The sequence below is a fragment of the Entelurus aequoreus genome, linkage group LG08 (assembly GCF_033978785.1).
Source record: "Entelurus aequoreus isolate RoL-2023_Sb linkage group LG08, RoL_Eaeq_v1.1, whole genome shotgun sequence".
In the NCBI taxonomy this organism is placed as follows: Eukaryota; Metazoa; Chordata; class Actinopteri; order Syngnathiformes; family Syngnathidae; genus Entelurus; species Entelurus aequoreus.
Genome location: NC_084738.1, coordinates 70,409,985 through 70,434,622, shown reverse-complemented (window position 1 = coordinate 70,434,622; position 24,638 = coordinate 70,409,985). Strand labels below are relative to the sequence as shown.

General features: G+C 37.8%; 2 protein-coding genes across 3 annotated transcripts in view; one reads left to right on the top strand and one right to left on the bottom strand.

Annotated features, from left to right (window-relative positions):
• The window catches only part of bicral (BICRA like chromatin remodeling complex associated protein), a 201,240-nt gene that overhangs the window by 149,127 nt on the left and 27,475 nt on the right, over window positions 1–24,638 (bottom strand). The window lies entirely within an intron of this gene.
• Window positions 1–24,638, top strand: part of qki2 (QKI, KH domain containing, RNA binding 2) — a 74,777-nt gene that overhangs the window by 39,541 nt on the left and 10,598 nt on the right. The window contains exons 4-8 of one of the 2 annotated variants that reach the window (XM_062057231.1): window positions 8,521–8,664; window positions 15,694–15,781; window positions 15,943–16,227; window positions 17,711–17,734; window positions 20,422–20,499. In XM_062057231.1, the coding sequence (XP_061913215.1) occupies window positions 8,521–8,664; window positions 15,694–15,781; window positions 15,943–16,227; window positions 17,711–17,734; window positions 20,422–20,499 (619 nt within the window). Of the gene's footprint in view, window positions 1–8,520; window positions 8,665–15,693; window positions 15,782–15,942; window positions 16,228–17,710; window positions 17,783–20,421; window positions 20,500–24,638 lie in introns of those variants that run through there. The other variant, XM_062057232.1, reaches the window with a different exon arrangement.

Genomic DNA, 24,638 nt, shown 5'->3' with positions numbered 1-24,638 from the left:
GAAGGTCTCTTAAATATCGTGGAGAGTAGGAGTGATTCTTAGACTTAAGAACGTTGATAAAAAGCTTTTATTCTTAAGTTTGAGAGTAGGACTAAATTTCGCAAATTCTCAGGACTTAAGTGTAAAATGGCACTCTAAGAAGCTTGATAAGTACGGCCCCAGGAACGCTGATGGGTCGCCACGAGAAAAGGTAAAACGCTGGGGAAGAAGATGAGTAAAAAAATACAATCTAGACTGGGCTCCTAAGGGGGCCTAGTCTGGAGTGTGAAATAACCTCCATGCCATGCACACATAAACACGTTACATTTAATCACGACAACTCGCAACAGAGGGGTGGAGTTGGGGCCCTGGAGGTCGACTGCTGCTATGAAGCGCTGCCAGCCGTCCATCACCCCGAAGGGAATCAAGCGGCGGTGAAGGCGTGGGGTGGGGGAGGGTGTGTGTGTATATGCCCATTGTCTTGGGTGTGATGATGTAATCCATCTATCTATCTATCTAATTGTCTCTCTCTCTCTCTCTCTCTCTCTCTCTCTCTCTCTCTCTCTCTATCTATCTATCTATCTATCTCTCTCTCTATATATATATCTCTCTCTATCTCTCTCTCTATCTATCTATCTATCTATCTATCTATCTCTCTCTCCCTCTCTCTCTCTATATATATATATATACATATATATATATATATATATATATACATATATATAGCTCTTTCTCTCTCTCTCTCTCTCGCCATCTATCTATCTATCTACCTATCCATCTATCTCTCTCTATCTCTCTCTCTCTCTCTCTCTCTCTCTCTCTCTATATATATATATATATATATATATATATATATATATATATAGCTCTTTCGCTCTGTGTCTCTCTCTCTCTATCTAGCTATATCTCTCTATCTAGCTATCTATCAATCTATATATATATCTCTATTTATCTCTCTCTCTCTATATATATATATATATATGTATATATATATAGCTCTTTCGCTCTGTGTCTCTTTCTCTATCTAGCTATCTCTCTCTATCTATCTATCTATCTATCTATCTATCTCTCTCTATATCTATCTATCTATCTATCTATCTATCTATCTATCTATTTATCCATCCCTCTCTCTCTCTCTCTCTCTCTCTCTCTCTATATATATATATATATATATATATATATATATATATATATAGCTCTTTCTCTCTGTGTCTCTCTCTATCTCTCTCTATCTCTCTCTCTATATATATATATCTTGCTCTCTCTCTCTCTCTCTCTCTCTATATATATATATATATATATATATATATATATATATATATATATATATATATATATATATATATATATATATAGCTCTTTCTCTCTGTGTCTCTCTCTCTCTCTCGATCTAGCTATCTCTCTCTATCTCTCTCTCTCTATATATATATATATATATCTTGCTCTCTCTCTCTCTCTCTATATATATATATATATATATATATATATATATATATATATATATATATATATATATATATATATATATATATATATATATATATATAGCTCTTTCTCTCTGTCTCTCTCTCTCTCTAGCTATCTCTCTCTCTATCTCTCTCTATATATATATATATCTTGCTCTCTCTCTCCCTCTCTCTCTCTCTCTCTCTCTTTCTCTTTCTCTCTCTGGGCCACAATATGTTTCCACTTTGTCTCTTGCTCGTCCATCTGTCTTCTCCTCCCTCTCCCCTGGTGTCTCCTCCTGTTGGATGCACTCGTCTCCGGCTTTCCAAACGGCAGGTGGAGCAAGTCCAGCATTCCATCCCAACAACAACCCCCCCACCACCACCACCACCACCACCATCTTCCCCTCCCTCTTTCTCTGTCATTTTGTCTCTGGAACATTCCCTGCCCCGCACGGGGAGACACACACAGAGACGGAGAGGAAGGAAAACAGAGAGACGGCGGGAGGGGGGCGGCAGAAAGATGTTGACTTTTAGTGCTCTTCAGAACGATACATCTCACTTGACAAAACATTCGCAGACGAGGCCGTCTCTCTCTCTCTCTCTCTCTCTCTCTCTCTCTCTCTCTGCACCCCCCTGCCCCCCATGCGTCCACCCCCACATTTCATAACGTCAGCTATCTTAGCGCTTAGCACTGGCATTCAATTCTAAAGAAACATTTTTGTTCAATGAAATAAAAACCGTCGCCGTGTAAGCAAACAGGCGAGACAACTGCTTATTTTACGGTCAATCACTTAGTACTGCTCAAGTGGTGGGGTGGGCCCCCCCCCCCCCCCCCCGCCCCCCCTTTTCGGTGTTACTGTAGTGCAGTGCTTCTCAAATAGCGGGGAGGGCGCCATGATATGTGTGTGTGTGGGGTGGGGGGCGTGAGAAGCAATAGCGTGTATCTTGACACTGACTGATAGATAAGTAAATAAACATTCAGCATGAGAAATGAGAGGCAATAATGTCATAGCGTATATCTTGATACTCGCCCTATTTTTCAGACTATAAGGCGCACTTAAAACCCTTTCATTTTCTCAACAATCGACAGTGCGCCTTATAACCCTCAGTCTCCGTTCTAATTCATCCCAAAAGGTGTTCTATCGGGTTCAGGTCAGGACTCTGTGCAGGCCAGTCAAGTTCATCCACACCAGACTCTGTCATCCATGTCTTTATGGACCTTGCTTTGTGCACTGGTGCGCAGGCATGTTGGAAGAGGAAGGGGCTCGCTCCAAACTGTTCCCACAGGGTTGGGAGCATGGAATTGTCCAAAAAATGTTTTGGTATCCTGGAGCATTCAACGTTCCTTTCACTGGAACTAAGGGGCCAAGCCCAACTCCTGGAGCGGGCCCCTTCCTCTTCCAACATGCCTGCGCACCAGTGTACAAAGCAAGGTCCATAAAGACATGGATGACAGAGTCTGGTGTGGATGAACTTGACTCGAATCCTGACCTGAACCCGATAGAACACCCTTTGGGATGAATTAGAAGGGTGACTGAGAGCCAGGCCTTCTCCACCAACATCAGTGTGTGACCTCACCAATGCGCTTTTGGAAGAATGGTGGAAAATTCCTAGAAACACACTCGGCAACCTTGTGGACAGCCTTCCCAGAAGAGTTGAAGCTGTAATAGCTGCAAAAGGTAGTGAACCCTATGGGTTAGGAATGGGATGGCACTTCAAGTTCATATGTGAGTCAAGGCAGGTGGCCAAATACTTTTGGCAATATAGTGTGTATCCATTACAGATGCATTGGTGCGTCGTGGTGAAGGCAAAGCTCTCAATTTAGCGGTCAATCTACGTCCCTGTCCTCACCTATGGTCATGATCTTTGGTTGTCCAAAGATTTGTCTTTTACCCAGAATGCTTGCGCAGTCGGCAACTTTTGCACCAATAACTCGGCATCCAAATGTGACATATACAGTCATGGTCAAAAGTTGACATACACTTGTAAAGAACATAATGTCATGGCTGTCTTGAGTTTCCAATCATTTCTACAACTCTTATTTTTTTCTGATTGGAGCACATACTTGTTGGCCACAGAACTTTCCCTCCAGAAGGTCTTATCTTTGTCCATGTGAAAAATTGAGCTGTTTGGCCACAATACCCAGAAATATGTTTGGAGGAGAAAAGGTGAGGCCTTTAATCCCAGGAACAACATCCCTACCGTCAAGCATGGTGGTGGTAGTATTATGCTCTGGGCTCTGTTTTGCTGCCAGTGGAACTGGTGCTTTACAGAGAGTAAATGGGACAATGAAAAAGGAGGATTACCTCCAAATTCTTCAGGACAAGCTAAAATCATCAGCCCGGAGGTTGGGTCTTGGGTGCAGTTGGGTGTTCCAACAGGACAATGACACCAAACGCACGTCAAAAGTGGTAAAGGAATGGCTAAATCAGGCTAGAATGAAGGTTTTAGAATGGCCTTCCCTAAAGTCCTGGACAATGCTGAAGAAACAAGTCCATGTCAGAAAACCAACAAATTTAGCTGTTTGTCAAGAGGAGTGGTCAAAAATTCAAGCGGAAGCTTGTGGATGGCTACCAAAAGCGCCTTATTGCAGGTAAACTTGCCAAGGGACATGTAAGCAAATATTAACATTGCTGTACGTATACTTTTGACCCAGCGGATTTGCTCACATGTCCAGTAGACCCATAATAAATTCATAAAAGAACCAAACTTCATGAATGTTTTTTTGCGACCAACAAGTATGTGCCTCCGGCCTGATGATTTTAGCTTGTCCTGAAGAATTTGGAGGTAAACCTCCTTTTTCATTGTCTCATGTAAAGCACCAGTTCCATTGGCAGCAATACAGGCCCAGAGCATAATACTACCACCATGCTTGACTGTAGGCATGTTGTTCCTGGGATTAAATGTGGAGATGTCCGATAATATCGGCCTGCCGATATAATCAGCCGATAAATGCTTTAAAATGTAATATCGGAAATTATCGGTATCGTTTTTTTTATTATCTGTATCGTTTTTTAAATTTTTTTGTTTTGTTTTGTTTTTTATTAAAACAACATAAAAAACACAAGATACACTTACAATTAGTGCACCAACCCAAAAAAAACCCTCACCCATTTACACTCATTCACACAAAAGGGTTGTTTCTTTCTGTTATTAATATTCTGGTTCCTATCAATATATATCAATACAGTCTGCAAGGGATACAGTCCGTAAGCACACATGATTGTGCGTGCTGCTGCTCCACTAATAGTACTAAACTTTAACAGTTAATTTTACTCATTTTAATTAATTACTAGTTTCTATGTAACTGTTTTTATATTGTTTTATTTTCTTTTTTATTCAAGAAAATGTTTTTAATTTATTTATCTTATTTTTTTTTTTTTTTAAAAGTACCTTATCTTCACCATACCTGGTTGTCCAAATTAGGCATAATAATGTGTTAATTCCACGACTGTATATATCTGTATTGGTTGATATCGGTATCGGTAATTAAAGAGTTGGACAATATCGGATATCGGCAAAAAGCCATTATTGGACATCCTTAGTTGTTTCTTTCTGTTATTAATATTCTGGTTCCTATCAATATATATCAATACAGTCTGCAAGGGATACAGTCCGTAAGCACACATGATTGTGCGTGCTGCTGGTCCACTAATAGTACTAACCTTTAACAGTTAATTTTACTCATTTTCATTCATTACTAGCTTCTATGTAACTGTTTTTATATTGTTTTACTTTCTTTTTTATTCAAGAAAATGTTTTTAATTTATTTATCTTATTTTATTTTATTTTATTTTTTAAAAAGGACCTTATCTTCACCATACCTGGTTGTCCAAATTAGGCATAATAATGTGTTAATTCCACGACTGTATATATCAGTATCGGTTGATATCGGTATCGGTAATTAAAGAGTTGGACAATATCGGATATCGGCAAAAAGCCATTATCAGACATCTCTAGTTGTTTCTTTCTGTTATTAATATTCTGGTTCCTATCAATATATATCAATATAGTCTGCAAGGGATACAGTCCGTAAGCACACATGATTGTGCGTGCTGCTGGTCCACTAATAGTACTAAACTTTAACAGTTAATTTTACTCATTTTCATTAATTACTAGTTTCTATGTAACTGTTTTTATATTGTTTTATTTTCTTTTTTATTCAAGAAAATGTTTTTAATTTATTTATCTTATTTTATTTTTGTATTTTTTTTAAAAAGGACCTTATCTTCACCGTACCTGGTTGTCCAAATTAGGCATAATAATGTGTTAATTCCACAACTGTATATATCGGTATCGGTTGATATCGGTATCGGTTGATATCGGTAATTAAATAGTTGGACAATATCGGAAAATTGGATATCGGCAAAAAGCCATTATCGGACATCCCTAATTAAAGGCCTCACCCTTTCTCCTCCAAACATATTGCTGGGTATTGTGACCTAACAGCTCAATTTTTGTTTCATCTGAACACAGAACTTTCCTCCAGAAGGTCTTATATTTGTCCATGTGATGTCAGATGAAACAAAAATGGAGCTGTTTGGCCACAATACCCAGCAATATGTTTGGAGGAGAAAAGGTGAGGCCTTTAATCCCAGGAACACCATGCCTACACAGTGTTTCCCATAAACTGCCAAGATACCTGTGGCGGTGGGCGTGGTCACCATGACATCATCGAGTAATTTGCATAATTTACTACAATGATATGATTTTCTCTAAAAAGGCTCAAAAAATGTATACTTACTGATTAATAATAACAGTTTTGTTTTAAACGTCCATCCATCCATCCATCCATTTTACAATATAATTACAACACTTTATGTACATATTTATATACAGATTTGAACAATAAGTTATTCACTGAAATATATTTATTAATTGTGGTTCTTACAAAAAATATATCTTATAAAATATAAAAGCTAAAATGTCTCTTAAAGCTCTGCCCCTTTAATTAGTGCATACTAAATAATTTAACTTTAGCCTACTACTACAACCATATTATTTACCAGCAACATAAAGTGAAACAGAGGCAGAGGTGTCCTGCCACAGTCAGTAACAAATAAACAGAAAACAGTAGTGGTCAAATACAAATAAGGCAACAAGAGAAGTATCCTACACTTCTCTTTTGTAAAGTAAATCTGAACAGCCGATATGGGCATCTACATCAACTATATGATTTGCCTGAGAAGCTGGACAGGACAAAAAAAAAAAAAAAAAAAATGTATTTATTTATTTTTATTTTTTAAATTTGTGGCGGACGTAATTCTTTCGTGGCGGGCCGCCCGGCCCTAACCAATCTGGCGCCCTAGGCAAGATTTTAGGTGCCCCCCCCCCCCCCACATCGGCAGTGAAGTGTACATACTCACAAGAAACCGAATAGCTTTGTCTTTGACCTTTTTTTTTACTTAAAGAAAGCAAATTAACAATCAGAATAGTTAACAAGATTTTAAAAAATATGGATAAATAAATGAATACAAAAAATGAATATATGAAATACAATATTTTTTACATACATAAACACAAAATAAAACGTGTCAACAAGTTGCATAAAATAAATGAAAAATACAATATAAATAAGGCACTGCACAAAACAAGATATCAAACCAGTATGACTTTAACAACTATATTACAAAAAAGGGGATCCTACAGAGTTCTCTATTTGTGCTTTTTAATATTGCATTAACTAGAATGACTTGCAAATTACTGTACACCAGGGAGTACTGTAATTACCTAACGTTACATTATTATTTTCCATAACAATTTAGCCCCCTCCACAATATCAACCCGACGTTAAAACAGAACTAGCTATTTATTGATTAGCAATTGCCGAATCATGTAACATTAGCTTAATGCTAAAAAGCCAGGTTACCATCACATTCTGTAACAGACAAATAATTTCATGTAGGCTAACGTCACCTACCTGCTACCTCTGTCTTTTTCTCGTTTCTCCTCTTCTTTTCTCTTTTTTCTTCCCTGGGCACCTGACAGTTTTGGCCGTTTTGACATCTTGTGTGGTGACGTCCAAAAAGAGTCATGAATGATACGGGAAGGGAGGGGGCGCACCGTGCGGGGGGAGGGGGCGTAATGGTGTAACAAATAATATTTCTATTAAATAGGCTTTACTTTGCATTTTAATCAACGTGGGATTATTCTATGTATTTAGAAATAATAGTACCAACTTTTTTTTTTTTTCTTTTCTCTCCAACATTTGTGGCACTGGCGTGGCGCCCCCTGATGGACGGCGCCCTTAGCATTTGCCTATACGGCCTATGCCCCGCGGGCCGCCACAAATAAATGAATGTGTGGGAAACACTGCTACAGTCAAGCATGGTGGTGGTAGTATTATGCTCTGGGCCTGTTTTGCTGCCAATGGAACTGGTGCTTTACAGAGAGTAAATGGGACAATGAAAAAGGAGGATTATCTCTAAATTCTTCAGGACAGCCTAAAATCATCAGCCCGAAGGTTGGGTCTTGTGCGGAACAGGACAATGACCCCAAACACACCTCAAAAGTGGTAAAGGAATGGCTAAATCAGGCTAGAATGAAGGTTTTAGAATGGCCTTCCCTAAAGTCTTGACTTAAACGTGTGGACAATGCTGAAGAAACAAGTCTATGGTGGTCTATCTACGTCCCTATCTTCACCTACGGTCATGATCTTTGGGTTATGACCGACAGGACGAGAGGGTGCAGTTTTTTTTTTCTCAATGATTTGTCTTTTAACCAGAATGCTTGCGCAGTCGTCAACTTTTGCACCAATAACTCTGCATCCAAATGTGACGACTAGCCACGGCTGACTTGCGACACCGCCGTGACATCCAAAATAGTGCTTATAGGTCAGGTTTTCTGGAGAAAGAAGATGAAGCGAGAAGCCTGTTGCAACAACTGTGACTCGTCGGAGAATCGCGGGAAGGTTTGTCAATTTAGGGAGTGGGGCGAGACGAGAAGGAATGGGAGTGCAGAGGAAAAGTTGCACAATCGCTGAGGAACAACAGAGTTGCTCGATGGCCTTGAAACCTCCCCTGCAGCCGTATTACGCGTCCGTGTGTTTTGTGCGTGAATGCATGAATGCTAACTCCACCCTGTTGTGCTCCAGGAGGAGATGAACCGAGGCAAGCCCAACTGGGAGCACCTGAGCGAGGACCTTCACGTCCTCATCACCGTGGAGGACACGCACAACCGGGCCAAGATCAAGCTGCAGCGGGCCATCAACGAGGTCAAGAAACTCCTCGTCCCCGCCGTGAGTATCCGTCGGACCGCTCCGCGTGCGCCCCGGACCGACACGGGGTCGGGGGGGGGGGGGAACTGTGACGGGATGAGAGTTCAGTGTTTTGGTATGCATGGAAGGGGGGGCGGGGAGGGGGATTTGTCCGTCCAAAAGTGTGTGTGTGAGAGTATGTGTAAGGGGTTAGGGTAATTAGGGGACAGGCATAAAGGGGTTTCCATGGCAACCCCCGGGTTGTTTGAAAGGCTGAGGGAATGAATGGAGAGTCTGTTCACTCGTCCTCCCCACTCCATCACTCCTTTCACTCGTTCACAACTCACTTCGTCCCCGACTACTGGCCGCAATATTCCGCCGCCCTCCGCGCACAAGAGAGGACGTTTTGATTGGACTCCTCCGCATTTCTCACATTCTCCGGGCGCCGCCCACATCCTCGCCACCGCGTGATGAGAACACGCTTTAATGGAGACGCGCTCTTATTGTGAAATGGCGACGCTCCGTCGTTCCTTTTTTGAATGGAATCGCAGCACTGCGGTTCCAGCGGCGTTAGGACGTCTACGGGCCGCTCGGCAGCACCGGCACCTGTTGATACCGTGTCGGTGCACATGATGCTAGTTGGTGACTGGAGCTGAGGAGAAACTAGCATGGTGGACACAGAATAATGATAATAATTAGAGATGTCCGATAATATCGGCCGATATATGCGTTAAAATGTAATATCGGAAATTATCGGTATCGTTTTTTTTTATCATCGGTATCGTTTTTTTTTTGTTTTTTTTTTTAAAATTAAATCAACATAAAAAACACAAGACACACTTACAATTAGTGCACCAACCCAAAAAACCTCCCTCCCCCATTTACACTCATTCACACAAAAGGGTTGTTTCTTTCTGTTATTAATATTCTGGTTCCTACATTATATATCAATATATATCAATACAGTCTGCAAGGGATACAGTCCGTAAGCACACATGATTGTGCGTGCTGCTGGTCCACTAATAGTACTAACCTTTAACAGTTAATTTGACTCATTTTCATTCATTACTAGTTTCTATGTAACTGTTTTTATATTGTTGTACTTTCTTTTTTATTCAAGAAAATGTTTTTAATTTATTTATCTTATTTTACTAATTTTTTTTTAAAAAGTACCTTATCTTCACCATACCTGGTTGTCCAAATTAGGCATAATAATGTGTTAATTCCACGACTGCATATATCGGTTGATATCGGTATCGGTTGATATCGGTATCGGTAATTAAAGAGTTGGACAATATCGGAATATCGGATATCGGCAAAAAGCCATTATCGGACATCCCTAATAATAATAATAATAGATTTTATTTGTAAAAAGTACTTTACATTGAGTAAACAACCTCAAAGTGCTACAGTGTATTGAAAAAAGTAAAAATATCAATACAGTCTGCAAGGGATACAGTCCGTAAGCACACATGATTGTGCGTGCTGCTGGTCCACTAATAGTACTAACTTTTAACAGTTAATTTGACTAATTTTCATTCATTACTAGTTTCTATGTAACTGTTTTTATATTGTTGTACTTTCTTTTTTATTCAAGAAAATGTTTTTAATGTATTTATCTTATTTTACAAATTTTTTTAAAAAGTACCTTATCTTCACCATACCTGGTTGTCCAAATTAGGCATAATAATGTGTTAATTCCACGACTGCATATATCAGTTGATATCGGTATCGGTTGATATCGGTATCGGTAATTAAAGAGTTTGACAATATCGGCAAAAAGCCATTATCGGACATCCCTAATAATAATAATAATAGATTTTATTTGTAAAAAGTACTTTACATTGAGTAAACAACCTCAAAGTGCTACAGTGTATTGAAAAAAATTAAAATAAAAAGATAATAAAAAATAAATAAAAATAAAAACTAGAACAGCCAAATAGCTAGAACTAGTATGCATGTATCTAAAACAAAAAAGGCTTTTTTAAAAAGAAGGTTTTTAAGCCTTTTTTTTAAGTCTGTGGTGCCCTCAGGTGGTCAGGGAGAGCGTTCCACAGACTGGGAGCGGCGGAGCAGAAAGCCCGGTCTCCCATTGTTTGTAGCTTTGTCCTCGGAGGTTGGAGGAGGTTAGCCTGTCCGGAGCGGAGGTGTCGTGTGGAGGATTTGGGGGTGAGTAGTTCTTTGAGGTAGAGGGGGGAATACATTCTAATACAATTAATTACATTATATTAGGGCTGTCAAAATGATCGAGTTAACTCATGTGATGAATCACAAAAAACTTAGATTAATCATGCAAATTTCACCCCGAAATGAACCCTGAAAGAATTTAGGATTAAACTGTTACCAAGTTTTGTGGAAAAAAAAAAAAAAAAAAGACATACCGTATTTTTCGGACTATAAGGCGCACCTAAAATCCTCTAGTTTTCTCAAAACCCGACAGTGCGCCTTATAAGCCGGTGCGCCTAATGTCTGGAATAATTTTGGTTGTGCTTACCGACCTCGAAGCAATTTTATTTGGTACATCGTGAAATGACAAGTGTGACCGGTAGATGGCAGTCACACATAAGAGATACGTGTAGACTGCAGTATGACTCAAGTAAACAACAGCAATTCATTTAAAGACGTATTTTGTTAGTAATTCAAATAAAATAGAAAGCAACTATATATATATATATATATATATATATATATATATATATATATATATATATATATATATATATATATATATATATATATATATATATATATATATATATATATATATATATATATATATATACATATATATATATGTCTTAATTAGATTATCCAAAAAATAGTGCTCGATACCGTGGTAGAGCGTAATATGTATGTGTGGGAAAAAATCACAAGACTATTTCATCTCTACAGGCCTGTTTCATGAGGGGTTTCCTCAATCCTCAGGAGATTTCCTCCTGAGGATTGAGGAAACCCCTCATGAAACAGGCTTGTAGAGATTAAATAGTCTTGTGATTTTTTCCCACACATACATACATATTTATATATATATATATATATATATATATATATATATATATATATATATATATATATATATATATATATATATATATATATATATATATATATATATATATATATGTGTATGTCTTAATTAGATTATCCAAAAAACAGTGCTCGATACCGTGGTAGAGCGTAATATGTATGTGTGGGAAAAAATCACAAGACTATTTCATCTCTACAGGCCTGTTTCATGAGGGGTTTCCTCAATCCTCAGGAGGAAATCTCCTGAGGATTGAGGAAACCCCTCATGAAACAGGCCTGTAGAGATGAAATAGTCTTGTGATTTTTTCCCACACATACATATACATATATATATATATATATATATATATATATATATATATATATATATATATATATATATATATATATATATATATATATATATATATATATATATATATACAGTGGGGCAAAAAAGTATTTAGTCAGCCACCCATTGACAATCAATGGGTGGCTGACTAAATACTTTTTTGCCCCACTGTATATATATATATATATATATATATATATATATATATATATATATATATATATATATATATATATATATATATATATATATATATATATATATATATATATATATATATATATATATATATTCAGTATCGATTTTCATTTTTCAAAAATCAATTTAATTTTTTTTTTTTAATTTTTTTTTTTATATTAATCAATCCAACAAAACAATACACAGCAAATACCATAACAATGCAATCAAGTTCCAAAACCAAATCCGAACCATCAACACTCAGAACTGCAATAAACCGAGCAACGGAGAGGAGACACAAACACGACACAGAACAAACCAAAAGTAGTGAGACAAAAATGAATATTATCAACAACAGTATCAATGTTAGTTACAATTTCAACATAGCAGTGATTAAAAATCCCTCATTGACATTATCATTAGACATTTATAAAAAAATAAAAATAAAAAAGAACAATAGTGTCACAGTGGCTTACACTTGCACACACGGTGTCCAATATTTTCACAAAGATAAAATAAGTCATATTTTTGGTTCATTTAATAGTTAAAACAAATTTATATGATTGCAATAAGTTGATAAAACATTGTCCTTTACAATTATAAAAGCTTTTTACAAAAATCTACTACTCTGCTTGCATGTCAGCAGACTGGGGTAGATCCTGCTGAAATCTATGTATTGAATGAATAGAGAATCCTTTTGAATCGGGAAAAAAATCGTTTTTGAATCGAATCGTGACCCCAAGAATCGATATTGAATCGAATCGTGGGACACCCAAAGATATGTAGAACAAAACTTTTGTCATTTTATTTAATCTGAGCAACAACTTGAGGCAGTTTAATGTTGATTAACGTGGACTCCGACTTAAACAAGTTGAAAAACTTATTGGGGTGTTACCATTTAGTGGTCAATTGTGCGGAATATGTACTGTACTGTGCAATCTACTAATAAAAGCCTCAATCAATCAATCAATCAATCAATCAATCAATCAAAAAAGCACTTTATATGTAGAAAGGTTTTTGTTAAGAAACCATTCTGAGCCTTATCCTATTTAGTTTTTATTTTATATATGTTGACCACGTTAACCCTGGCAATGGACCCTGTGTGTATATGTATGTTATTATTATGCTTAGCATTCATGACTGCCTGCTGTTGCACTGATCAGCCCAGTGGTGGCGCACATCCATCACACACACACCCTATTTCTATTTTTGGGCAGAATTATTATAGTGTTCCCAATGTTAAAAGGATAAAGCCATGGTTTACAAATTTGGTAGATAAATAACCAAAAAATGTATATTTTGTTGTTTTCTTACTGTACCGAAAATGAATCCTGGAGCATTCAAAATTTCTTTAACTGGAACTAAGGGGCCAAGCCCAACTCCTGAAAAAACAACCCCACACCATAATTCCTCCTCCACCAAATTTCACACCCGGCACAATGCGAAATGTAGCGTTCTCCTGGTAACGTCCGAACCCAGACTCGTCCTTTAGATTGCCAGATGGAAAAGCCAATTGCATTGGACTTGGTGATGTATGGCTTAGATCAGGCTGCCCGGCCATGGAAAGGCATTCCATGAAGCTCTCTGCGTACTGTACGTGGGCTAATTGGAAGGTCACATGAAGTTAGCAACTGACTGTGCAGAAAGTCTTTGCACTATGCGCTTCAGCATCCGCTGACCCCTCTCTATGTCAGTTTACGTGGCCTACCACTTAGTGGCTGAGTTGCTGTTGTTCCCAAACTCTTCCATTTTCTTATAATAAAGTCGACTTCGGAATATTTAGAAGCGAGGAAATTTTACGACTGGATTTGTTGCACAGGTGGCATCCTACGACGGTTCCACGCTGGAAATCACTGAGAGCGGCCCATTCTTTCACAAATGTTTGTAGAAACAGTAGAAAAAGTGCTTGATTTAGTGATTAGGACACCGGATTCTCATCATTTGGATGGGTGGCCAAATACTTTTGGCAATATAGTGTGTTCTTTAAGAAAGAACACATTTAGTAAGAAAAGTCCAAGTGCTTTATTGATACATATTACTTCCAGGGCTAAATAAGATGAAGCGGCTTGCCAGGCCTTGGGTTTGACACCTGCTCCGCCGCTCCCAGTCTGTGGAACGCTCTCCCTGACCACCTGAGGGTACCACAGACTGTGGATGCTTTTAAAAAAGGCTTAAAAACCTTTCTTTAAAAAAAAAAAGAAAAAAGAAGCCTTTTTTTAGATATATGCATACTAGTTTTAGCTATTTGGCTGTTCTAGTTTTTATTTTTATTTATTTTTTATTATCTTTTTATTTTATTTATTTTTTTAATACACTAGCACTTTGAGCTCGTTTACTCAATGTAAAGTGCTTTTTACAAATAAAATCTATTATTATTATTACTAGAGATGTCCGATAATATCGGTCTGCCGATATTATCGGCCGATAAATGCGTTAAAATGTAATATCGGAAATTATCGGTATCGGGTTTTTTATTATCAGTATCGTTTTTATTTTTTATTTTTATTTTTTTATTATTAAATCCACATAAAAAACACAAGATACACTTACAATTAGTGCACCAACCCAAAAAACCTCCCTCCCCCATTTACACTCATTCACACAAAAGGGTTGTTTCTTTCTGTTATTAATATTCTGCTTCCTACATTATATATCAATATATATCAATACAGTCTGCAAGGGATACAGTCCGTAAGCACACATGATTGTGCGTGCTGCTGGTCCACTAATAGTACTAACTAGAGATGTCCGATAATATCGGTCTGCCGATATTATCGGCCGATAAATGCGTTAAAATGTAATATCGGAAATTATCGGTATCGTTTTTTTTATTAACAGTATCGTTTTTTTTTTTTTTTAATTAAATCCACATAAAAAACACAAGATACACTTACAATTAGTGCACCAACCCAAAAAACCTCCCTCCCCCATTCACACTCATTCACACAAAAGGGTTGTTTCTTTCTGTTATTAATATTCTGGTTCCTACATTATATATCAATACAGTCTGCAAGGGATACAGTCCGTAAGCACACATGATTGTGCGTGCTGCTGGTCCACTAATAATACTAACCTTTAACAGTTAACTTTACAAATTTTCATTAATTACTAGTTTGTATGTAACTGTTTTTATATTGTTTTACTTTCTTTTTTATTCAAGAATTTTTTTTAAATTTATTTATCTTATTTTATTTGATTCATTTTTTTAAAAAGTACCTTATCTTCACCATACCTGGTTGTCCAAATTAGGCATACTAATGTGTTAATTCCACGACTGTATATATCGGTTGTTATCGGTATCGGTTGATATCGGTATCGGTAATTAAAGAGTTGGACAATATCGGAATATCGGATATCGGCAAAAAGCCATTATCGGACATCCCTACTTTTTATTTTAATTTGTTTTTAATACACTGTAGCACTTTGAGGTTGTTTACTCAATGTAAAGTGCTTTTTACAAATAAAATCTATTATTATTATTGTTATTATTATTACCTGTGTTCTAACTGCGGACATATCTACCCTTCGTTGTGCAGGCTGAAGGCGAGGACAACTTGAAGAAGATGCAGCTGATGGAGCTGGCCATCCTCAACGGGACGTACAGAGACGCCAATGTGAAGACACGTAAGGATGACATCATGGCGGCGCTAGCACAGCAGAGCGCTGCACACACAAACAATGCCTCTGTCCCCACGTAAAATAGAGTTCTTGTCCTCTCCTGGCGGACCCCCCTGTCCATTGTGCACGCCAACATTGTCCTTCTGTGTGTGTCCCCCCCCCCGCAGCCACCGCCGGCTTCCCGCTGGGCACCCCCCAGTGCCCCCGCATCATCACCGGCCCCACGCCCGTCCTGCCGCCCGCCTTGCGCAACCCGGCCCCGGTGACCACGCCCACCCTCATGCCCCTGATTCGCCAGATCCAGAGCTCCGCCCTGGTGCCGGGCGGCAACCCGCACCCGGCGCTGCTGCAGCAGGGACCCGAGTCGGGGATCATCTACGCGCCCTACGAGTACCCCTACACCCTCACGCCCTCCATATTGGAATACCCCATCGACTCCACCGGAGTATTAGGTAAATACTCGCAACACTCCATCACCTTCCTACATGGACAATGGGTGTATTAGGAGACCTGGATACTTGACTCCAGTCCACTTGATGCCATGTGCAAACCCCAAAAGCAGTGAAGTTGTCACGTTGTGTAAATGGTCAATAAAAACAATGATTTGCCAATCCTTTTCAACTTATATTCAATTGAATAGACTGCAAAGACAAGATTTTTCGCTGTTGTAACACGTGGCTTGGCATCGTCTTGCTGGAATAAGCAGGGGCGTCCATGATCACGTTGCATGGATGGCAACATATGTTGCTCCAAAACCTGTGTGTACCTTTCAGCATTAACGGCGCCTTCACAGATGTGTAAGTTACCCATGTCTTGGGCACTAATACACCCCCATACCATCACACATGCTGGCTTTTCCACTTTGCGCCTATAAACAGTCCTCTTTGACGTCCACAGTTTCCAAAAACAATTTGAAATGTGGACTCGTCAGGCCACAGAACACTTTCCCACTTTGCATCAGTCCATCTTAGATGAGCTCGGGCCCAGCGAAGCCGGGGGCGTTTCTGGGTGTTGTTGATAAAATGGCTTTGGCTTTGCATAGAGTTTTAACTTGCACTTACAGATGACAGTGGTTTTCTGAAGTGTTCCTGAGCCCGTGTGGTGATATCCTTTACACACTGATGTCGCTTTTTGATGCAGTACCGCCTGAGGGATCGAAGGTCCGTAATATCATTGCTTACGTGCGGGGAGTTCTCCAGATTCTCTGAACCTTTTGATGATATTACGGAGCGTAGATGGTGAAATCCCTAAATTCCTTGCAATAGCTGCTTGAAAACTGTTGTTCTTAAACAATTAGCTCACGCAAATGTTGACAAAGTGGTGAGCCTCGCCCCGTCCTTGTTTGTGAACGACTGAGCATTTCATGGAAGCTGCTTTTACACCCAATCATGGCACCCACCTGTTCCCAACTAGCCTGTTCCCCTGTGGGATGTTCCAAATAAATGTTTGACGAGCATTCCTCAACTTTCTCAGTCTTTTTTGCCACTTGTGGCAGCTTTTTTTTCCACACATGTTGCAGGCATCAAATTTCAAATGAGCAAATATTTGGCGAAAAAATAACAAAGTTTGCCAGTTGGAACGTGGAATATCTTGTCTTTGCAGTCTATTCAATTGAATACAAGTTGAAAAGGATTAGCAAATCATTGTATTCTGTTTTTATTTACCATTTACACAACGTGACAGCTTCACCGGTTTTGGGGTTTGTATTCTCAAATTGGGAGAGCGCCACACTTTGAATAAACAAAAAAAAGGACTCACGCTGTACTTGCCCGTTAATATGACACCCGACACCACCATGTGTCTTTACCACCCAGACATGGCATCTGTAAAGCTGCTGCGAGCGTAGCTTTGTTGGCGGAGTGTATTTATCCAGCTCTCGTAATGCATCCCGCCACATGTAGCGCTGCATGCTGAGGCTCATCGTTGGGCTAATAGTCCCTTCGTCCTGTGTTTTCGCAGGTATGGCTTTCCCAACCAAAGGCTAAGCGATTAGCTATCCATCTTAGCACACACGGACTGGCTTGCAGAGACCCCCCCTTCCTCAACCCCCGCCCCTAGAACCGACACCCTCCCTCCCCCCCCCACCAGACCCCTTTCTCTCGCCGAGCAAAAACGCTCAAAGCTCGCTCGCTCTTTAGGACGACAGATTATTGGCGCTAGAGTAACGCGTGCGCCGGCTTCCGTTTCGTCGTATTAGCGTGGTGGTGTGACGCCTTCATTAACCCCCTTTTTGTTTTCTCGATTTTAACATTTTGAAATAGCTCCGCTTGTAATTTTAACACGTTTTTTCCCCAGAGTCGACCTGTAGATGTTCTAGCGCCGCAGTTTGTGATTTAATATATGTTACGAGTTTTGATTCCAGTGCCTCAGAGTGACGTTGCCAAGCTTTTAGTGATGCTTTTTTTTTTCTACACACACACACACACACACGCACAAATAATTAATAGAAGCTAGTAGGGGTGTGACTCCTTTCTGGGGGGATGATTCGATTAAGAATCGATTCTCGATTCAACACGATTCTTTCGATTCAAACCGATTCTCTCTGTAAAATATTTCATAATGAAGCTTTTTCCAAACATGTCACATGTTAGAAAAGCGCCTTCTGGTTACATGGAGAAAGCCTCAAAACGTCTCTTTAAAAATGTATTCTATTAAAATCTTGTTTTCTTTTTTTTCCATAATTAATAATTTTCAATAATCGCTTCAAAAAAATGTGTTAACTTTTTTTCCATAATTAATCATTTTCAATAATCGATTTTTTACAATTTAAAACTTTTTTCCCACTTAATTAATAATGTTCAATAATCGAAAAAAAAGTTGTAATTTTTTTAATCGTTTATTGTGAGTTAAAAAAAATGTTTACCTTTTTTTTGTGTACCTTTTTTATGTGTTTATCGACTGAAGAAAATGTTTAAAACATTTTTTCAATAATCGATTTTTTTTACAATTTCTAAAGTTTCACCTTTTTTTCCTTAATCAATAATGTTCGATAATCTAATTTTTTAAATCGATTATTGAAAAGGGTTTTTAAAATGTTTTTTTTCTTTTTCCCCCCCCAAAATAGTGATTTTCAATAATTGAAAAACATTTTTTATATTTTTTTAAAATCCGATTATTGAAAATTATTAATTACATGAAAACAACATTTAAACTTTTTTTTTTAAATCAATTATTTAAAATTATTCATTAAGGCAAAAAAAATTAAAAACAATTTTTGTTGTTTTGTTTTTAAAACAAAAAAAAAAGGATTACACGTTTTTAAGCCATTCATATTCAATTCATAATTTTCATTTATCGACTGAAGAAAAAATAAATAACAATTGTATTTTTTTCAATAATCGATTTATTTTGCAATTTAAAACTTTTTAAATTTTTTTCCTTTAATTAATAATGTTCAATAATTGAAAAAAAAAGTTGTAATTGTTTAAATCGATTATGAAATTTAAAAAATTTATGTTTTAATTTTTTTTCTTTTTGTTCCCAAAATTTATCATTTTCAATAATCGATTTTTTTTGTAAATTTTTTTAAAAATCCGATTATTTAAAATGTTTATGGGAAAACAATTTGTTTTTTTGTTTGTTTTTTTTATTAAAAAAACTATTTTTAAGACACGTTTTTAAGCCTTACATATTCAATTCATAATTTTCATTTATTGACTGAAGAAAAAAAAATGTTTTTAATTTTTTTCAATAATCGATTTTTTTTAAATGTTAAACTTTTTTAATTTTTTTTCCCTTAATTAATAATGTTTAATAATTGAAAAAAAGTTGTAATTGTTTAAATCGATTATTGATTTTTTTTTTTAAATGTCGAATTTTTTATTTTTTATTTGTTAAAATCCGATGATTGAAAGTTATTAATTATATGAAAATAAAATTATAAAATTATTAATTATGGGAAAAAATGTAAAAACGAAAAAAATATGTGGTTTTTTTTTTGTTTTGTTTTTATAAAAATAAAAATGTAAGTCGTTTTTAAGCCATTCATATTCAATTCATAATTTTCATTTATCGACTGAATTAAAAAAAAAGTTTAGCTTTTTTTTTGTGTGAAAATTATTAATCATATAAAAAAAAGTTTATTTTTTTAAAATCAATTATTGAAAATGATTATCTATGGAAAAAAATAGAAAAACTAAAAAAAAAGTTTTTATTTTTTTTAAATTTTGGATATAAATCCATTTTTAAGACACGTTTTTAAGCCGTTCATATTCAATTGATAATTTCCATCCATAGCCTGAAAAAAAAAATATATTTTTTGTTTTTTTGATTATTGAAAATTATGAATTGATTTAGAATCGGGATGAATAAGAATCGTGACTCGGATGTGAATCCATGTTTTGTGCACCCGGAAAAGCTTGCGGTTTGAATTAATATTTTCTCCAGAGAACAGAAGACCACAACACAACACCATTCTGTCCTCTTTGGAAGCGTTGATGTTTGACTTTACCTTTAACCATCGGCCCCCCCCCCCTCCCACGCCCCCTCCCCAACCCCGCCCCCACACCCCCGCAGCCACAGTTTTGTGCACGTTTTGCTCGTGGCCCTCAGCGATGTTGGCGCCAAAATGGCTCTGGACTGTGTGATGTGTTTTTCTGATGAGTAACCTTCTGTGTTCTGTTTTGGCAACGTCGTGGCGCCGTTAGCAGGTGCCATGACCACTAAGGTACGCCGCCACGACAAGAGAATCCATCCTTACCAAAGGGTAGTGACCACAGACAGAGGTTAGTTAGATCGCCAGCCACTTTATGTGTACGTGTGTGTGTGTGTGTGTGTGTGCGTGTGTGTACGTGTGTGTGTGTACGTGTGCGTGCGTGCATGCAAAACAAGGGACCAGTTTACGTGCGTCGACACGACACGCCGAAATATCCGTAACGTGCTCGGCGTAAAATGTGAAATCAGTGTTTTGTTGCAGTAAAAGCGAAGTTAGAGGGGGACTCGCTCTTTTGGAATGTTGCTGATCATTCACAATCCTTTATGTAAGACAAGAACACATATAAAAGGCATTCTAAGTCATAAATAATCCTTAGCAAGAGTCAGCTTACAATAGAGCCAGTGGGATTGGCTCTATTCCGCCTATAAAGCGCTTCAAAAAACATCCAAATGGTACGTCCATGGTAACAGTTTTACTGCGATTATTTTTTGTGATTAACAACCCTAATTTTTGAGCCTGAAGATAAGGAGGATGATCTACAAATTTTAGAAGTTGAGTGATAAACAGATCCAGCAAGAAAGCAGTGTTGCTCATGCATGTTATTTATTAGCACAAAACTTGGTTAGGTTTACTGCGATCATTTTTTGTGATTATAACATGCGTTAGCCCTAATTTTTGAGCCTGAACATAAGGAGGATGATCTCCGAATTTTAGAAGTTGAACGATAGACAAATCCAGGAGGAAGCAGTGTTGCTCATACATGTCATTTATTTGCACAAACCTTAGTAACAGTTCTACTGCAATCATGTTTTGTGATTATTCGCATGAGTTAACGGCCCTAATTTTTGAGCCTGAACATAAGGAGGATGAGCTCAGAATTTTAGAAGTTGAGCGATAAACAGATCCGGCAAGAAGCAGTGTTGCTCATACATGTCGTTTATTTGCACAAAACTTGGTAACAGTTTTACTGCAATCATTTTTTGTGATTAATCACTTGAGTAAACAGCCCTAATTTTTGAGCCTGAACATAAGGAGGATGATCTACAAATGTTAAAAGTTGAGTGATAAACAGATCCAGCAAGAAGCAGTGTTACTCATGCATGTCATTTATTTGCACAAAACTTGGTTAGTTTTACTGCGATCATTTTTTGTGATTATAACATGCGTTAGCCCTAATTTTTGAGCCTGAACATAAGGAGGATGATCTCCGAATTTTAGAAGTTGAACGATAAATAGATCCAGCAAGAAGCAGTGTTGCTCATGCATGTCATTTATTTGCACAAAACTTGGTTAGTTTTACTGCGATCATTTTTTGTGATTCTTCGCATGAGTTAACGGCCCTAAATTTTGAGCCTGAACATAAGGAGGATGAGCTCAGAATTTTAGAAGTTGAGCGATAAACAGATCCGGCAAGAAGCAGTGTTGCTCATGCATGTCATTTATTTGCACAAAACTTGGTAACAGTTCTACTGCGATCATTTTTTGTGATTATAACATGCGTTAGCCCTAATTTTTGAGCCTGAACATAAGGAGGATGATCTCCGAATTTTAGAAGTTGAACGATAAATAGATCCAGCAAGAAGCAGTGTTGCTCATGCATGTCATTTATTTGCACAAAACTTGGTAACAGTTCTACTGCGATCATTTTTTGTGATTAAAACATGCGTTAGCCCTAATTTTTGAGCCTGAACATAAGGAGGATGATCTCCGAATTTTAGAAGTTGAACGATAGACAAATCCAGGAGGAAGCAGTGTTGCTCATACATGTCATTTATTTGCACAAACCTTAGTAACAGTTCTACTGCAATCATGTTTTGTGATTATTCGCATGAGTTAACGGCCCTAAATTTTGAGCCTGAACATAAGGAGGATGAGCTCAGAATTTTAGAAGTTGAGCGATAAACAGATCCGGCAAGAAGCAGTGTTGCTCATACATGTCGTTTATTTGCACAAAACTTGGTAACAGTTTTACTGCAATTATTTTTTGTGATTAATCACTCGAGTAAACAGCCGTAATTTTTGAGCCTGAACATAAGGAGGATGATCTCCGGATTTTAGAAGTTGAGCGATAAATAGATCCAGCAGAAAGCAGTGTTGCTCATCCATGTCATTTATTTGTACAAAACTTGGTTAGTTTTACTGCGATAATTTTTTGTGATTATTCGCATGAGTTAACGGCCCTAATTTTTGAGCCTGAACATAAGGAGGATGATTTACAAATTTTAGAAGTTGAGTGATAAACAGATCCAGCAAGAAGCAGTGTTGCTCATGCATGTCATTTATTAGCACAAAACTTGGTAACAGTTTTACTGCAATCATTTTTTGTGATTAATCACTTGAGTAAACAGCCCTAATTTTTGAGCCTGAACATAAGGAGGATGATCTACAAATTTTATAAGTTGAGGGATAAACAGATCCAGCAAGAAGCAGTGTTGCTCATGCATGTCATTTATTTGCACAAAACTTGGTTAGTTTTACTGCGTTCATTTTTTGTGATTATAACATGCGTTAGCCCTAATTTTTGAGCCTGAACATAAGGAGGATGATCTCCAAATTTTAGAAGTTGAACGATAAATAGATCCAGCAAGAAGCAGTGTTGCTCATGCATGTCATTTATTTGCACAAAACTTGGTTAGTTTTACTGCGTTCATTTTTTGTGATTATAACATGCGTTAGCCCTAATTTTTGAGCCTGAACATAAGGAGGATGATCTCCAAATTTTAGAAGTTGAACGATAAATAGATCCAGCAAGAAAGCAGTGTTGCTCATGCATGTCATTTATTTGCACAAAACTTGGTTAGTTTTACTGCGATCATTTTTTGTGATTCTTCGCATGAGTTAACGGCCCTAAATTTTGAGCCTGAACATAAGGAGGATGAGCTCCGAATTTTAGAAGTTGAGCGATAAACAGATCCAGCAAGAAGCAGTGTTGCTCAGTGCTAAACGAGATATACAAACTACGAACATAATAAAACAATCACTTACTGCACAATGTCTGCTCTCACTGCTATGCCGACTGATGTCCCGTTTAGATGAGGAATTAATCATAATCCTGACAAGAGTGTTGAGAAAAAAAAAGTGCCGCATAGGTGAAGTAAAACAACAATACAACTAAAACAACAGGGGCAACATCATAAAAAAGGATACAAAGTGGATTAAAAATGATACTTAAAAGGTGCATTTACTAAAAGCTTTACTAAAAAGAGAAGTTCTCTAATGTTTCTTAAAAGTTTCAACACGGTCAAGATCACGGAGGGACTGGTGCAAGTTGTTCCAGAGTCTGGGAGCTGTAGTCTGGAATGCCAGGTCTCCACGGGGTTTTAAAACAAGTTTTGGGGATCTTTAGAAGACCCTGGCCTGAAGACCGGAGTAGGGACATAACAAGTCAGTGATGCACTGAGGGGGCCCCACCATACAACACACGGAATGTCAGGACTAAAATCTGAAACTCAATGCGGGATTGAACTGGAAGCCAATGAAAACTGCTAGTCCGTCTGCGTTAGCACTTGTAATAACAAAATCGTTAATACTTGGTTAATATTCAAGTAACGATATGTAAATGGGGTATTATTGGCGGTTTTTGGATGTTTTTTTTTTAGAGGGTGCTCTCATTAGCTGCATTGTTAGCCACCTCTTACTAGCCATATTTTTACGACTTGGCCACAGGTGTATCAAATCAAGCACTTAGGCATGGAGACTGTTTCTACTACATAAATATTCCACAGTCAACTGTCGGCTTTATTATAAGAAAATGGAAGAGTTTGGGAACAACAGCAACTCAGCCACCAAGTGGTAGGCCACGTAAACTGACAGAGGGGTCAGCGGATGAATTATGGTGTGGGGTTGTTTTTCAGGAGTTAGCCTTGGCCCTTTAGTTCCAGTGAAAGGAACTTTGAATGCTCCAGGATACCAACAAAATTTTGGACAATTCCATGCTCCCAACTTTGTGGGAACAGTTTGGAGCGAGCCCCTTCTTCTTCCAACATGACTGTGCACCAGTGCACAAAGCAAGGTCCATTAAGACATGGGCGACAGAGTCTGGTGTAGGTAAACTTGACTGGCCTGCACAGAGTCCTGACCTGAACCCCGATAGAACACCTTTTGGGATGAATTAGAACGGAGACTGAAGAGCCAGGCCTTCTCCGCCAACATCAGTGTGTGACCTCACCAAAGACTTTCTGCACAGTCGGTTGCTACAGAGCTCCAAAC